At 43.3% G+C, this 17,981-nt stretch overlaps 1 protein-coding gene across 1 annotated transcript in view; it reads left to right on the top strand.

Annotated features, from left to right (window-relative positions):
- The first annotated feature begins 5,200 nt into the window (after positions 1-5,200).
- LOC144798137 (uncharacterized) overlaps positions 5,201-17,981 on the top strand; it is a 124,124-nt gene continuing 111,343 nt past the window's right edge. The window contains exon 1 of the mRNA XM_078668890.1: positions 5,201-5,740. Coding sequence (XP_078525016.1) covers positions 5,201-5,740 — 540 coding nt within the window. The remainder of the gene's footprint in view (positions 5,741-17,981) is intronic.

Consider the following 17,981-nt stretch of genomic DNA (forward strand, 5'->3'; position numbering starts at 1 on the left):
TCTCAATCTGAGAAGTTCCCCATAGGGTATACTTCGAATCAGGCTGGGGGGGTGACTGCTTTTAGCATGAAGTATGCTGTTCCCGGCCGTAGGTTTCCTATATAAGGCTGTTTCTAGTCTCTCCCCATTTACATAAACTTTCAGATCTAGATAGTGCACCTCTGTAACATTAATGTCGGCTGTGAATCTCAAATTAAGACTGTTGTTGTTTAGGTCCTCAATGAATATTTCAGCTTGTGTGGTGGAGCCCCTCCACACCAAGAAGAGATCGTCGATATATCGACGCCATACCACGATATGTTCTGCCCACTTCATGTTTGCCCCTGCTAGGGCCACCTGCTCCTCCCACCAGCCAACGAAGAGATTCGCATAGCTGGGGGCAAAGCAGGTTCCCATCGCAGTCCCTGAGGTTTGTCTAAATAATTCAGTACTGAACAAGAATGTATTGTTCGTAAGACAAAACTCCAGACATTCAATCAGCATGGTGTTCTGTTCCATGTATTTTGCGGGTCTTTTTTCCAGTAAGTACCTGACAGCCTCTATACCTTGTGCATGTCTGATACTTGTATAAAGACTCGTGATGTCTAACGTTATTAGAACATACGTGGTATCCCAAACAATGGTTTCAAGCTGTTCTATAAAATGTTTGGTATCTCTAACATAGGATTTTAAATCAACAACAAAACTCGATAGAAAAGAGTCAATGTATATAGAAAGGTTTTCAGTTAATCCTCCCTTTGAGGACACAATAGGCTTTCCTGGGGGACAGTCAAGATCTTTATGAACCTTGGGAAGGTAATAAAATGTCGGAATGACAGGTTCAGGATTACGAAGAAACAGATATTCATTGGTATCCAACATCAGTTTATTTCGCCATTTAGTTAATAAATCATGGTAAACTTGGATACTATGTTGATACTCCGTCCTGCTGCTCCTTTGATAATTTTCTACTTCTTCCAACTGTCTAAAGATTCTTCACAATATTGTTCTCTTGTAAGGAGCACGACGTTGCCTCCTTTGTCGGAGGGTTTCACAATTATTCCTTCCTTTTCCGATATATTGGAAAGTGCCATAGATTGTCCACTGCTAAGATTAATTTTCATCTTAGATTTCTTGTTTTTCGTTGCTGGTAAAGTCCTTAGTTTCATGAGGTCCTGAATAACTGTCTCTGAGAAAGTGTCGATAGCGTCGTAGGGCATTTGTGGATTAAAATGAGAAGGAGCATGAAAGTTGGTTATGGGAGATTGCTGCTCAATTCCTCTATATTCGCCAACATAAGAAGATGACTGTGTCGTTTCATCTCTGAGTTCATCCAGCATACCCGCTATATTCAGATCTCTGACAGTAAGTACATCTGTGGGATGTAATTCCGTTTTTTTTGTCGTTTTCTTTAGTTCTCCAATTGTGGGTTTAAGTTTATGAAATTTATGCAATTTAATCTTCCTGGTCAGTTTGAAGAGGTCGATTCGAGTTTGGGTGTACTCGATTTTCTTATTATTAGGGCAGAAGGTTAGTCCCAGTCGCAGCGTTTCTTCTTCTTCCTTAGTAAGCGTGTCTTTGGTTAAATTTATGATGGTTAGATTTTCACTGGTATCTACCACCTGCTGCCCTTCTTCTTGCTGGTGTTGTAATTGCTTTTCTTTGCCTTGCCTCATCCTCTTCCAGCCCCCTCTCCGAGTTCTTCGTCTTCCTCTGGTGGCTTGACCTTGCCCCCTCTGAGCCATGTCTTTCGGATCAGGTCGAATTGCTGATTAAAAGGGTTCTTCCCATTATCGTTCATGACACCAGGTCTTTCATCGCCTGATTGATCTTCATCTGTTACACTTGATTCAGATGTCGCTGGTTCTACAGCTGGAGGCATGTTCTTCTTTTTCTTCAACGTTGCCCTCGGGGCTTCGTATTTTTTAGCAAAGGTCAGGATCCTACCAAGAGCGTAGTCCCGCTCGTCGCGCTCGAATTTCTCTTGTTTTCTCAGTCTTATCTTGAGTTCATATTTAATTAGTCATTTTTCATTTCCCCTCTCAGTTGTTCCTGTCTTGTCAAATCGGTATCCTTGGCTATTTCTTTCTCAATTAGGGCGATTTCTTCCAATGCCTTTGCCCGATCACTCCATGCAAATTTAACCAGCAGGTCTAACATTGCTTTGCATGACGCGGCTGTGAGTTCGGCCCATTGTTCCAACAGCCGAGGGTCTGGACTTTCATAGGCCGGAACAGTGTATATCCTCAGCCCTCTTGGAACTCTGTCGACATCAATGTAGTTTTGCAGGGAAGTAGCCTCCCACCATTTCCTTACTTCCCTCTCACTACATCTCTCCAATTTCAAAAATAGATTTGCCAAGGAACTCGATAATGTCTTCGCCCCTCCACCGGCATCTGGCGTGGTGATTAAACCAGGTGCTCTTTTTTTTAAAAAGTCTAATGCCGCCTCCTGGCGGTCTTTCTCGTCGCACATTGTATTTGCGGTGTTACAGCTGTACACGGAAATTTTCACCGTGTTGAAGCCACTTTAAACCCCCACGCTTTGCTAAGCAGTAAAACAGGTTCCGGATATTTGGTAGGATCAAGGATAGTAAAGAGTAGCTTACCGGTGACGAACCTCGTCTTCCTCGTCTACCGGCAGCCACAAACTTTTCCTCCGATAGTCCCTCCTCCTGTTATGGCGTTGCGGTGCCTCCGTAAACAGCAAATCAAGGCTCCCAGTTGCATCGGCAGTCCAGAGGAACTCTCAAGCGGGTTCGGAATCCGCGCCGATACTCGCGGTCAATTATCCAAGTTCAAACCATTTCCCATAACGAAATGTATCACGCACTCCAGGGGTAAGTGGCAAGATTTTATTTCAGCCTGCAAAGTTGTGCAACAGACGCGTTTCGGACACAGAGTCCTTCGTCAATGTTTACATGTTAGACCATCTAGCGGCGTAATATATGCATTATTCCACATAACTGAAAACGGACAAATCTTTCAGCGTTTTACAGATATAGCGGCCATCTTTAAAAAGGTTAAATAACACATTTCACATTGATAGAAACCGCTAAAACCGGTATACTGTATATATTTATGCCGTGTATCAGCGATTCACCGGCATTTCTGGACACTGTTCTACTGTCCGCCTTATCAGTACAAGAGCACAAAATTATTCGTGATTCTATGCAAATACCACATCCATATCGGTCAGACTCCGCGTGTGCCTCTTACATTTTTTAGCAAACTTCCATTTGCCTGCTAAGTATCGCTATACTGAACGTTTCACCAACGTCAGAGAGTGCACCCGGAAGAACGGAGCGACGGCGGTGAAGCCCTGTTCCAGAAATCAATATGGCCGTCTGCCCGGAAGCTTCCAAACACACTGAGACGCCGAGAGATACATCGGAGTGAAAGTGTGCGGCATCAAGAGAGCGCTGTCCGTCGGAGAAACCAAGACGGAAATGGCAGATACGAAGACCGTGTTCAGGCGGTGACGGATCCTCGGAACGCGACACAGCCCTCGACGGAAGGCTGCAGCACGGAACGGGGTGAGTCACTTTCCCTGCATGTGTCGAACGGACTGTACAATTACGAACAAGCTCTAAGTTTTTATTTCGAGGGGTCCAATTACGGTGTGGTGCTGTCCTCTTCCCTCCCTAACCCATACGACAAGTGCAAGTACTATCAAGGGCGCCATTCAAAATCGCCTCTATATAAGTATAACATCAGAGACTCCCTCGCTTATTCATTATGTCGAGCGTTAAACAACGCGAGGAAGTTGCCACAGGAATGTTTAAGCCTAATTCTGGCGCACGACCTAAAACAAATGAAAATACATCTGCCGCGGCGAGTCCAGCCAGCAATTTAACGATCCTATTCCAGAATCTAGAGAAAGCCCATGAGAGGGAACTGAGAAAGTGGTGGGAAGCCACCTCGCTACAGGGATATGTGGATTGTGACCGCATCCCAAGAGGCCTCAGAACATACACTGTGCCAGCCTATGAAAATCCGGACCCTCAGCTGTTAAAAGATTGGGCAGCATATACAGCTGAGTCAGACAAAGGTCCAGTAAAAATGCTGGTACACTACGCATGGAGCGACAGAAAGAAAGCTCTAGATGAAATAGCCAGACTGGAGGACTTAATAAGCAAAGAACAAGATTCCACGGCTATATCAGATCTCAAAGACAATATGCTTAAGAGACTCAAGAGTTATGAGATGACGATCAGGAGAAGAAAACAGAACAAATTTGATCGCGACGAGCAGGACTATGTTACGGGGCGAGAATTAACCTTCGCAAAAAAATACGATAAAGTAAGAACAAGGTTAAATAAGGCAGGAACAACAGCCACGGACGGTCGGGAAACTTCCGAGTCGGAAGTAGAAGTCTCGGATGAGGAATCTACAGCCACTAAAAGGGACGGAGGACCAGCGGAAGTTGGCAATGGAAATGATCCCCCGTTTTTTCGGGAGTACAAAATCATCACAGAGAGCCGCCAAAGAAAAACGCAACAACCACATGCTCCTGTTCAACAAAAATCGAAAAATCCAAAAGGAAAACAAGGCGGAGTAGGAAACAAGGTGGCAGAACCACCAACCCAGAGAGAAACCAGGAGTCAGCGGCAAAAGAAGAACAAAAATTAAAGGACCAACCAGCACGTATTGTGGTCAATTTATCTGAAAGAACATTGACACATGATGAACTCAAGGTTTTGGAACTGGGTCCCACTTTTTGCCCAACCTCAGGATTTGACTATGCAAACACCCGCATCGATTTGTTCAAATTTATTAGAAAACTTAAATTTCAAAAAATCTTTCTAATCAATCCTCAGGAACCTTTATCCATACCTCCCACAATCTCGGAGGATGAGAACATAGAAGAGGCCTCACCAACTGTTAACACATTCCAGGCTATGTCTACACTACAGGCATTAGAGTGCTTAGGTGCTGGAGAAGCAACAGCCCCGAACACTCAGCAATATTTAGAGCAAGCAGGAATAATGCAAGTTGGAGGCAAAAGTAACTTCAAGAGAAAATCTAGAAAGATTCCTCAGACTCCCTTCGACGCGATCGATGTCTTTAACGAAGCAGTCATTGATGACCTTAAAAGTTAGGCCGACAAAAACCAGAAAAAGATCGATCACTTCAACATTCCGAGGAAATATTGGGAAGCTTTACAAACCCTGAAAAATGATAAAACCATAGAAATAAAACCTTCGGATAAAGGTGGTAACATGGTGATTTTTAGTAAAGAGCAGTATCAAAAAGAAGCAATGAGACAACTAGAAGACATGGAATGTTACACTAAAATCCAACGTGGTGCTTATGTGGAAAGTATTATGCAATACCACCAATTACTAGGTCAATGGAAAGAAGAAGGCATGCTGAATCATGATGAACATCTCTTCCTACTTTGTGAAGAACCAATGCTGCCTACATTCTACCATTTGCCCAAAGTCCATAAACACTACAGTAACCCTCCTGGAAGACCAATAGTTGCTACTAACAACAGTCTTTTAGAGAACACTGCAATTTATGTAGACTTTTTTTTATCTCCTTTTGTGAAGAACTTACCATCCTATATACAGGATACACAGGATTTCCTAAAACATGTAGAGGGAATCTGTTGGGAAGATAATCTGTTGTTGATAACACTAGATATCACTAGTTTATACACCTGCATCTGTCACGCGGATGGTCTGAAGGCAATCAGATGGTTATTGGGCCAGAAGCATCCCAAGTTTGCACAACACAATAACATGCTCCTACAGATGGTAACCTATTGTCTAAATAATAACATCTTTATTTTTGATGGACAACTGTACCTACAAAAACGGGGTACAGCGATGGGAACGTGCTTCGCCCCCAGCTACGCGAATCTCTTCGTGGGCTGGTGGGAGAAGCACGTGGCCTGGGGAGATCATAACGACCATTGGCTAGAGAACATAGTACTTTGGACAAGATACATTGATGATCTTTTTATTATTTGGAGAGGCGACCGCTCCTCGGCTGAGGAGTATGTTGCCACCCTGAATAATAATGACCTCAATTTAAGGTTCACAGGAAACATCAGTGACACTACAGTCAATTACTTAGATCTCCAGGTATATATTGAAGAGAACGTCCTAGCCACTCGCCTCTTCAGGAAACCCACGGCGGGGAATGCAGTACTACACGCCGATAGCCACCACCCAAATAGTCTCATTAAGAGCATACCGTATGGTGAGCTTTTGCGCCTTAAGCGCAATTGCTCTACCAATGAAAGTTATGATACGGCAAAAAAACAGGCTATACAACGTTTCACAAACAGGGGTTACAAGAAAGGACATTTGCAAAGTGCAGAACTCAAAGTACAACATATTGAAAGAAGAACTTTACTGTCCTCAACAAGTAAAAATAAAATCAAACAGGAGGACAATATTGTACGTATGATTACTACATACAATGAGAAATCTGCGCAAATTGTCCAAATCTTTAGAAAGAACTGGCACATTCTTCAGACTGATTCTGTCTTGAAGAAGCATATACCAGATCGCCCACCTATCACCTATAAAAGATGTTTATCAATTGGCGACCATCTCATACATAGTCATTTTACTAAACCCTCAGCCACCAAAAACAAACTGGGAATAAATGGCTTTTTTCCTTGCAAGAAATGCAAGGCTTGTAAATTTAGTAAGAAAGTGACACAGTTTGAAGGTGCTCCGGGAACCAATAGGCCCATGAAAATGATCAATAAGTTTTACAATTGTAATTCCGAATATACGGTTTATTGTCTCATCTGTCCTTGCAAAAAGAGATACATTGGTAGCACTAAAAATCCTACCAAGAAACGCATATTAGAACACATGCGGGCTATCTCTAATAAAGACCCCACCTACCCCGTTGCAAGACACTTTGAATTATATCATCAGAGCAATAGGGACCTATTGCAGTTTTATTGCATTGACGGGGTGGACAAACATGAGAGAGGGGGAGACAGACTGAAAAAACTTAGAGCCAAAGAGTCCCGTTACATTATAGAACTCCAAAGCATGAGCCCGGCTGGACTCAACAATGATGAAGAGCTTTGGGCACACCTAGACTAGTGGACTTTCGTAAAATGTATTTTGTTGACCTGACTTGTATTAGTATCAATCTAGCATGAAATTGTGGATTTTGAAATGTTGGTTTACATAATCAGTACGTTACATATAGGAATTTGATCCAGCATGAACTGACATGTACATATAGCATTTCAATTGTCTTTTTCCTCTAAGTTAATTTCCCTAAAAAATCTGGGATACAAGGGTCACCCCAGAATAACTGAATGAATATTTGGACATAATTATAAGCATTATGTGGGGAGTCTCATGCCCATACAGGGCTCAATTTCGATAACTGAGTAGATAGTTATACATGATTGTGTGAGGGTTATTTATGTTCCCATGAATTCTGGAACTTTTTCTTCCCCCTTTCTCACAGTTATGGTATCTACTAAGATCTCGTAAAGAATACAGGTCATTTAATTAAGTGAAATACATAAATTGTATAATTTTCATTAATAGACCTGTACATTATGAATTAATGGTAGGAGTGGATGTTGACTCCTTTTTAACTTGATATTATATCATTATTGTTTATGCACTTGCACTTTTACATTATTTGTGTAAACTCATCACAAAATAACAGTATTTTTTCACCCACTGTAACATGGCCACCGCTTTGCGGATGTAAAGCAGGTAGAATATATGTACGTTATTTGTTTCCATGACCATGAAATTGAAGGGTGGGTTTATAACCATTGACACACTGTGGGTTAATCGACATTGAAAAAGCCGCGAAGGCGAAACGCGTCTGTCGAACTGGAGGGGAGAGGACACTTAAGCACTGAATAAAGCATCCTTGCTTTGAAACCAGACTCCGCGTGTGCCTCTTACATTTTTTAGCAAACTTCCATTTGCCTGCTAAGTATCGCTATATATATATATATATATATATATATATATATATATATATATATATATATATATATATATATATATATATATATATATGAAAAGTACGACGATCCGATTCTGGATCAAAGATGAGGCGCACACAAGGGGAATATATTATTCAGTTTTTATTCCGCACAAAAACAACCGACAGACGGGTTTCGGCTACACGCCTTTGTCAATGTCCCCAAAAAACGAATTAAATAAATAAATAAATAATAAAAAAAATATATATATATATTTGTATATATATATTCACTGAAAAAATCATAGGTTTCAGGCCTTATATAGTTAGGAATCAGCATTTAAAAAACCTTTGACATTCACTGAAAAAACCATAGGTTTCAGGCCTTGTATAAATAGGAATTAGCATTTAAAAATACCTTTGAAATTCACTGAAAAAAACATAGGTTTCAGGAGTTATATAGTTAGGAATTAGTTTTAAAAAAAACTTTGAAATTCACACAAAAAACTATAAGTTTTAGTGGTGTTATAGTTAGCTGGACATTTTACTCATACAAAACCAATGAAATTGCTCCTATATAGTTAGTTGTACTAACTATATTTCGCGCACCCGCAATCCACTGCTGATGATGTCACATATTAGATCATTCATGACATGGTCAGTGACATCACTGATGACATCTCAAATGACATCACTGATGACATCACTGATGACATCATCCACGTGACAATCACATACACCTTTTCATACACTAATACAATTTTTCATCACTGTTTGTAAAATACAGAGTATCATATTTAAATCCATTGTCACAGCAATACAAGTATCTAAAAATCCACTCAGTGATTCATCGATGTATACACACATCTAATCACTTACCTATGGATTCACTCATACATGCTGTCAATGAACAATAGAACACTATCAAAAATACTTATACATCTATATCGACATTAAACAACAGCACGCATCCTATTCACATATGAAGTCATCCTACTCACTTATGCAAAAAATGGATCATACTTACATATTTACTTAGCAAAACACTTATACAAACACCACTTCTTCTATTCATTTAGATAGTAAGTCATACTTAGTGAATTATAAAATCATTATTACAAGTATACAGTTATCCATACAGTCACTCACACAATCATTGTGTCTTAGGTATACTTATTTATATACAACAACTGACACATACACTGCCTTTTATTTTTCTAGTTTGTTGGACCTGTACCTTTGAGAAATATATTTGCTCATCACCACACCCATAAAGAGATTCCCTCACCCAAACTGTTAGAACATGTAGTTTTAACTTCATATATCTACTGAATCAACTATTCACACATCTTTGGACAGTCACACACCCCCCACCGAACCACACACACTTTCACACTCCCATACAAATACTCAGTTAACTAATCAATAACTAATATAGACTTTCACATAGCTAGTAACCAACTGTAGAACCAGTTTACACAACAACGGACAAAGTGATACAGATATTCACACAGTTTAGTCACTATCCACTATATTTAGTGAGACATTATAAATTGGTCAAGTAAACAGTCAATTACACTGCTACTAAATCCTCCATCCAAATATTTATTTATATATATCCACTCATTCTTCAATGTAAATTGCTATATATATAATGCATATTTAAATAACGAAGCAAACCACATTCACTGGATGATGTCATCAGTGATGTCATTTGAGATGTCATCAGTGATGTCACTGACCATGTCATGAATGATCTAATATGTTACATCATCAGCAGTGGATTGCGGGTGCGCAAAATATAGTTAGTACAACTAACTATATAGGAGCAATTTCATTGGTTTTGTATGAGTAAAATGTCCAGCTAACTATAACACCACTAAAACTTATAGTTTTTTGAGTGAATTTCAAAGGTTTTTTAAAAACTAATTCCTAACTATATAACTCCTGAAACCTATGTTTTTTTCAGTGAATTTCAAAGGTTTTTTTAAATGCTAATTCCTAACTATATAAGGCCTGAAACCTATGTTTTTTTCAGTGAATTTCAAAGGTTTTTTAAATGCTGATTCCTAACTATATAAGGCCTGAAACCTATGTTTTTTCAGTGAATTTCAAAGGTTTTTTAAATGCTAATTCCTAACTGTATAAGGCCTGAAACCTATGGTTTTTTCAGTGAATTTAAAAGGTTTTTTAAATGCTAATTCCTAACTATATAAGGCCTGAAACCTATGGTTTTTTCAGTGTTTTTAAAAAAAAATTGATTGGTTAACTGGCTTATTAAGTGTATCTTAGTGAATACATATATTAGCGAGTAATGTTTAAATATTTAAATATATGCATGAGTGATGTAATATGTGACGTCATCAGCAGTGCATTGCAGACATGCAAGTTATAGTGAGTCCAACTAACTATAACGTGGGAATTTCAATGGTTTTATGCGAGTAAAATTTCCAGCTAACTATACTATAACTGGTGTGAAACCTATGGTTTTTTCAGTGAATTTCAAAGGTTTTTTAAATGCTAATTCCTAACTATAACTGGTGTGTAACCTAAGTTTTTTTCAGTGAATATATATATATATGTATATATATATAAAATTTCTATGGCAAAATGAAACCCCTCATTTTGTTGCTTTTCAAATTAAATGTATTAAGTGTTACCACTTTATTCCAATCAAGATGACTTCAGGTGTGCCATACTTTTGTCATAAGTAAGACTGTTAGCGTTCTAGTTGTTCTTTAGAACACTCTGGGACATTCTGTCATTGGGCTATAGTTGGGCTACATCTGGCTGATATTTGGGCTACATTTGGTTTTTATTGTCTCTGGTGGCCATCTTTGGGCTACATTGGGCTACATTGGGCTACATTTGGGCTCTAACATATATATAGCCCAATGTAGCCCAATATATATTTTTTCAAAGTTAATTTTCGTAAAAACTACTGGAGCACATATCTTGAGACATAGCAAAGGCACATCGGGCTACCAGTCCCTACAATTTTGCCAAGTTTGGTGGAAAACCATTCTGCCGTTCGGGCTAAAAGTGAGTCCAACCGTCCTATGGAAATTAACATGGGGAAAACACGTTTTGGGACCCCCCTTTTATCTCGGCCCCCGCTTGACGAATCCCTCCGAAACTACCAGGGAAGGAGCAGAGCGCAGCGAGGCAAAGTTAAAAAAAATTTCAGGAAGATTCCTCAACCGGCGCCAAAGTTATTCCCAATACAATGTTCCGATTTCCCTATGGAAAACAATCCTAACTATATATACCTACTGGCTATCGCCAGTAGGTAATATATAAATATATATATAATATCAAAGTTCCAATTTTAAATGGACCATCACTCGCTGGAGAGTTTAATCCTCTTTCAGATTTCTTTTTGATAATCAATTTTATTAAGCTTATTACAACAAGACACATTCATTGGTTGCAGTTCAATTGAGGCCTGGAAAGAAAATAAAAGTACACACAGTTGACACGAAGCAAAACTGTCCTTCAGGGTGAGCATGGCAGAGCATGGACGAGGGAAAATTGCACACAATGGAGGGTGAAATAAAGATACGATGAACAGGTAAATAGGCAGATCCTCAAGGGGGAAGCATATTAAACCATTTACCCCATACTTTATTAAACAAATCCGGGCACCCCCGAGCTTCGAGCATGGCTTCCTCCTGGATCCCGCACCAGTCCACTCCCCTCCTCCACCCCTTTAGCGTGGGCGCCTTGGTTGGGGACCAGTGTGCCCCAATGTCTCTCTTGGCCACTAGAATTCACTGGGATAGGGATGCACACCTGCATCTGAAGTGCATCCTGATCAACACCCGCTCCGTCCACAGACACGCTGTCGAGCTCTGGAACCTGCTCGACACCATAGTCCCAGACGTCGCCTTCCTCACGGAAACCTGGATGAACGCCTCCTCAGCGCCCGACATCGGCATCGCCATCGCCATCCCAGACGGCTACAAAATCATCCGGAGGGACCGCATCAACCAGACTGGAGGAGGCATCGCCATCATTCACAGGAACACCATCCGCATCACGACCAACACCGACGACACCCTTGCACCCGCCGAGCACCTGCTCTTCCAGATCCACATCAACCCCAAGACCACCCTCAGAGGCACCCTCATCTACAGACCCCCGGGACCACGCACACAATTCAGCGAGGACATCGCCGACTTCATCAGCCCACACGCCCTCCCCTCCGCTGACTACATCCTCCTCAGGGACCTCAACTTCCACCTGGAGAACAACAACGACCGCAACACCACCGCCCTGCTGGACAACCTCGCCAACCTCGGACTCAAGCAACTGGTGACCACCCCCACCCACTACGCCGGACACACACTCGACCCGGTCTTCTCATCCAGCAAGGACATCGCCTTCAGCCACACCACCGGACTCCACTGGACGGACCACAGCTGCGTCCACTACAGCTTCAGAAGGACCACGATCCACCATCACCAGCAACAGGCTGCACGCCAAAGCTGGAACAAGATCACTGCCGACCAGCTCACCACTTCCCTGAGCAAGAACCCTCCCACCAGCACAACGAACCCCAGCCAAGCGGCCACCAACCTCACGAAGTGGATCAGCGACTGCGCAGACGACCTAGCCCCTCTGAAGACCCCGCCGAGCAGACCCGGCAGCAAGAAAGCCCCATGGTTCAACAACGAACTCAAGAGCTCCAAGAAGAACTGCAGAGCACTCGAGAAAGCCTGGCGCAGAGACCCAACACCGGACAACATGACTGCCCTCAAGCTCACCACCCGAAAACAGCACCAACTGATCCACGCCACCAAGAAAACTGCATTCAAGGAACGACTGGACAACAACGCACACAATAGCAAGGAACTCTTCAACATCGTTAAAGAGCTCTCCAACCCCAACGCCGGTATCAACGACATCACCCCTTCGCAAGACCTCTGCAACTCCCTCGCCTCCTACTTCCACAACAAGATCGCGGACATACACAACAGCTTCTGCACTCAACCGACGCACGCCACGACCGAACCACCGCCCCCCACCACCACCCTCCACGCCTGGACCCCGGTCAGCACCGAAGAGACCGTCCGCACGATGAACTCCATTCACTCCGAATCTCCGACCGACCCCTGCCCTCACCACGTCTTCAACAAGGCCGACGCTGTCATCGCACCCCACCTGCGGGACATCATCAACACCTCCTTCGACACCGCCACCTTCCCGGAGAGCTGGAAGCACGCCGAACTCAGCGCTCTACTAAAGAAGCCATCAGCCGACCCCACCGACCTCAAGAATTACCGCCCCATCTCGCTGCTTCCGTTCCCTGCAAAAGTCATTGAGAAGACCGTCAACAAGCAGCTGGCCGCCTTCCTCGAGACGAACGGATCCCTCGACCTCTCGCAGTCTGGCTTCCGGGCCAACCACAGCACCGAGACCGCCCTGATCGCAGCGACCGATGACATCCGAGCCATGCTCGACAATGGAGAAACAACGGCCCTCATCCTCCTAGACCTCTCGGCGGCCTTCGACACTGTCTGCCACCGCACCCCAGTGCAGCGCCTCAGCAACGTCGGAATCCAGGAGAAGGCATTGGAGTGGATCATCTCCTTCCTCGCCGGAAGGACACAGAGAGTCCGCCTCCCCCCGTTCAGATCAGAAGCCACCGAAGTCATCTGCGGCGTTCCTCAAGGCTTCTCGCTCAGCCCAACCCTCTTCAACGTCTACATGAGCCCCCTCGCAGCCATCGCATGCCAGCACAACCTCAACATCATCTCCTACGCCAACGACACCCAGCTGATCCTCTCCCTCACCAACGACCCCGCCACCGCCAGAGCCAACTTTCACGAAGGGATGAAAGAGGTAGCCGAATGGATGAAGAACAGCCGCCTGAAACTGAACTCGGACAAGACGGAAGTCCTCATCCTGGGATCCTCACCCTCCGCCTGGGACGACTCCTGGTGGCCCCCCGCCCTAGGCAGCGCACCCAAACCAACAGACCACGCACGCAACCTGGGCTTCATCCTGGACTCCTCCCTCTCCATGACCAGACAAGTCAACGCCGTTTCCTCGTCGTGCTTCAACATCCTGCGCATGCTACGTAAGATCTTCCGGTGGATCCCCACCGAGACAAGGAAGACGGTCACCCAGGCCCTCGTCACCAGCCGTCTGGACTACGGCAACTCCCTCTACGCCGGAACCACCGCCAAACTCCAGAAGAGACTCCAGCGGATCCAGAACGCCTCAGCACGACTCATCCTGGACATCCCCCGTCGCAACCACATCTCCAAACACCTGAAAGACCTTCACTGGCTCCCGGTCAACAAGAGAATCACCTTCCGCCTCCTCACCCACGCACACAAAGCCCTACACAACGAAGGCCCAGGATACTCCAACAACCGCCTCAACTTCTACGCTCCCAAACGCCAGCTTCGATCGACCGGCCACGCCCTCGCCACCGTCCCCCGCATCCGAAGAGCCACCACAGGAGGAAGGTCCTTCTCCTACCTCGCCGCCAAGACCTGGAACTCCCTCCCGACTCACCTCCGCCTGACCCAGAACTACCTCGCCTTCAGGAAGCAGCTCAAGACCTGGCTGTTCGAGCAGTAGCACACCCTCCCCATAGCGCCTTGAGACCCTCCGGGTGAGTAGTGCGCTATATAAATGCTCTGATTGATTGATTGATTGATTATATTTTTCTCTTTATGCAAATGTGTCTGTATGAAGCGTGCCGTTTGGAAAGGCACCATGCCCACAACGTGCCTGGGTACATATGTTTCAGAAGGTGGGGGCGTATTGCTGCCCCCGCCAAACGCACAACTGAGATAGCCTTATGCAGGCAATAAGCCATCTGTTCAAATTATATGCATGTATTCAATTATAAACCAATTAAAGCACACTGATATCCAATATTTCAAGCTTCTTCTGCCACACATGGAGTGGATTTGCCAATTTACATTGTTTCACATGTTACGGCTGGGCCATCCGAACCTCATGCACAGAACACGAGTAGAGCAATTTTCGTCAGACAGTGGAGTTTATTTAAAATACCCAATGCATTTCGGGCATCACGTGCCCTTCATCAGGGGTCACTGGAATAACAAATGAGATAACAACTATTACCATTCTAAATTTACAACATTATCAAACAAGTGCATAAGTGCTCAATTTGCTTTCAAAACACCATATCATTGGTCAATCTTTTCATCAAAAATCATTGTTATGCTTAAAAATAACGGGATTAACATGCAGTCCCCATATATAACTGCCCCCACATCCTACCATAATTTACTCCTTCCACAATCCCCTTCCCACTTAACCAAATATCTCTATAGCCAAACCCCGCTTCAAAGAATCAACACCATTCAAGCGCCCGCATCGGTTGGTCCTGTTGCTCTCTACATTTTTTACCACGTTTACACATTCCTCACAGTTCGGATCTCTCTCATGCAGCAAAAAAGTGTCAATCCTGCTTTTTTATAACAGGCGTGTAACCTACCTGCCACTGTCGCTACGGGACATCCGACTTAGTTACTTTGCTGACCGTTGAATTTTCCCTCCCTCTTCCCACCCCTCTTTTAAACGTTTCTCAATCACCCCCATTGGTCCATATGGTTTGCGTTTCCCGCCAAACAAGCTCTATCGAATGTATGCCTCACGTAAAGCCTACATGTCCCATCATGCATGGCGATTGTAAACAAATATTAAACACGTGTCCTAGCGTTTGATTTTTAACTCTGAACGCACATTGTTTGTAAAGACCAAATTCATTCGTAGTCCAACATATATAAAAGTTCTTATAAATCCACCTCTGTCTTTGATGACGAACCACGATGTATCGCCTTCCGTGTGGGGTTACAGTATTCATTTTCTTCCTCCATAATTCTTTAAATTCTTTGCGGGTCCTATCCCATGTGGGGCATTCATTTCGACAAGAATTCACTGGGATAGGGATGCACACCTGTTTACTCATTATATTTTTCTCTTTATGCAAATGTGTCTGTATGAAGCGTGCTGTTTGGAAAGGCACCATGCCCACAACGTGCCTGGGTACATATGTTTCAGAAGGTGGGGGCGTATTGCTGCCCCCGCCAAACGCACAACTGAGATAGCCTTATGCAGGCAATAAGCCATCTGTTCAAATTATATCCATGTATTCAATTATAATCCAATTAAAGCACACTGATATCAAATATTTCAAGCTTCTTCTCCCACACGCGGTGTGGATTTGCCAATTTACATTGTTTCACATGTTACGATTGGGCCATCCGAACCTCATGCACAGAACACGAGTAGAGCAATTTTCGGCAGACAGTGAAGTTTATTTAAAATACCCAATGCATTTCGGACATCAGGTGCCCTTCTTCAGGGGTCACTGGAATAACAAATGAGATAACAACTATTAGCATTCTTAATTTACAACATTATCAAACAAGTGCATAAGTGCTCAATTCGTTTTCAAAACACCATATCATTGGTCAAACTTTTCATCAAAAATCGTTGTTATGCTTAAAAATAACGGGATTAACATGCAGTCCCCATATATAACTGACCCCACATCCTACCATAATTTACTCCTTCCACAATCACCTTCCCACTTAACCAAATATCTCTATAGCCAAACCCCGCTTCAAAGAATCAACACCATTCAAGCGCCCGCATCGGTTGGTCCTGTTGCACTCTACTTTTTTTACCGCGTTTACACATTCCTCACAGTTTGGATCTCGCTCATGCAGCAAAAAAGCGTCAATCCTGCTTTTTTTATAACAGACGGGTAACCTACCTGCCACTGTCGCTACGGGACATCAGACTTAGTTACTTTGCTGACCGTTGAATTTTCCCTCCCTCTTCCCACCCCTTCTTTAAACGTTTCTCAATCACCCCCATTGGTCCATATGGTTTGCGTTTCCCGTCAAACAAGCTCTATCGAATGTATGCCTCACGTAAAGCCTACATGTCCCATCATGCATGGCGATTGTAAACAAATATTAAACACGTGTCCTAGCGTTTGATTTTTAACTCTGAACGCACATTGTTTGTAAAGACCAAATTCATTCGTAGTCCAACATATATAAAAGTTCTTATAAATCCACCTCTGTCTTTGATGACGAACCACGATGTATTGCCTTCCGTGTGGGGTTACAGTATTCATTTTCTTCCTCCATGATTCTTTAAATTCTTTGCGGGTGCTATCCCATGTGGGGCATTCATTTCGACAAGAATTCACTGGGATAGGGATGCACACCTGTTTATTCATTATATTTTTCTCTTTATGCAAATGTCTCTGTATGAAGCGTGCCGGTTGGAAAGGCACCATGCCCACAACGTGCCCGGGTACATATGTTTCAGAAGGTGGGGGCGTATTGCTGCCCCCGCCAAATGAACAACTGAGATGGCCTTATGCAGGCAATAAGCCATCTGTTCAAATTATATCCATGTATTCAATTATAATCCAATTAAAGCACACTGATATCCAATATTTCAAGCTTCTTCTCCCACACGCGGAGCGGATTTGCCAATTTACATTGTTTCACATGTTACGGCTGGGCCATCCGAACCTCATGCACAGAACACGAGTAGAGCAATTTTCGTCAGACAGTGGAGTTTATTTAAAATACCCATGCATTTCGGGCATCACGTGCCGTTCATCAGGGATCACTGGAATAACAAATGAGATAACAACTATTACCATTCTAAATTTACAACATTATCAAACAAGTGCATAAGTGCTCAATTCGTTTTCAAAACACCATATCATTGGTCAAACTTTTCATCAAAAATCGTCGTTATGCTTAAAAATAACGGGATTAACATGCAGTCCCCATATATAACTGACCCCACATCCTACCATAACTTACTCCTTCCACAATCACCTTCCCACTTAACCAAATATCGTTATAGCCAAACCCCGCTTCAAAGAATCAACACCATTCAAGCGCCCGCATCGGTTGGTCCTGTTGCTCTCTACTTTTTTTACTGCGTTTACACATTCCTCACAGTTTGGATCTCTCTCGTGCAGCAAAAAAGCATCAATCCTGCTTTTTTATAACAGACGGGTAACCTACCTGCCACTGTCGCTACGGGACATCCGAC

The sequence above is a fragment of the Lissotriton helveticus genome, chromosome 12 (assembly GCF_964261635.1).
Source record: "Lissotriton helveticus chromosome 12, aLisHel1.1, whole genome shotgun sequence".
Lineage (NCBI taxonomy): Eukaryota > Metazoa > Chordata > Amphibia > Caudata > Salamandridae > Lissotriton > Lissotriton helveticus.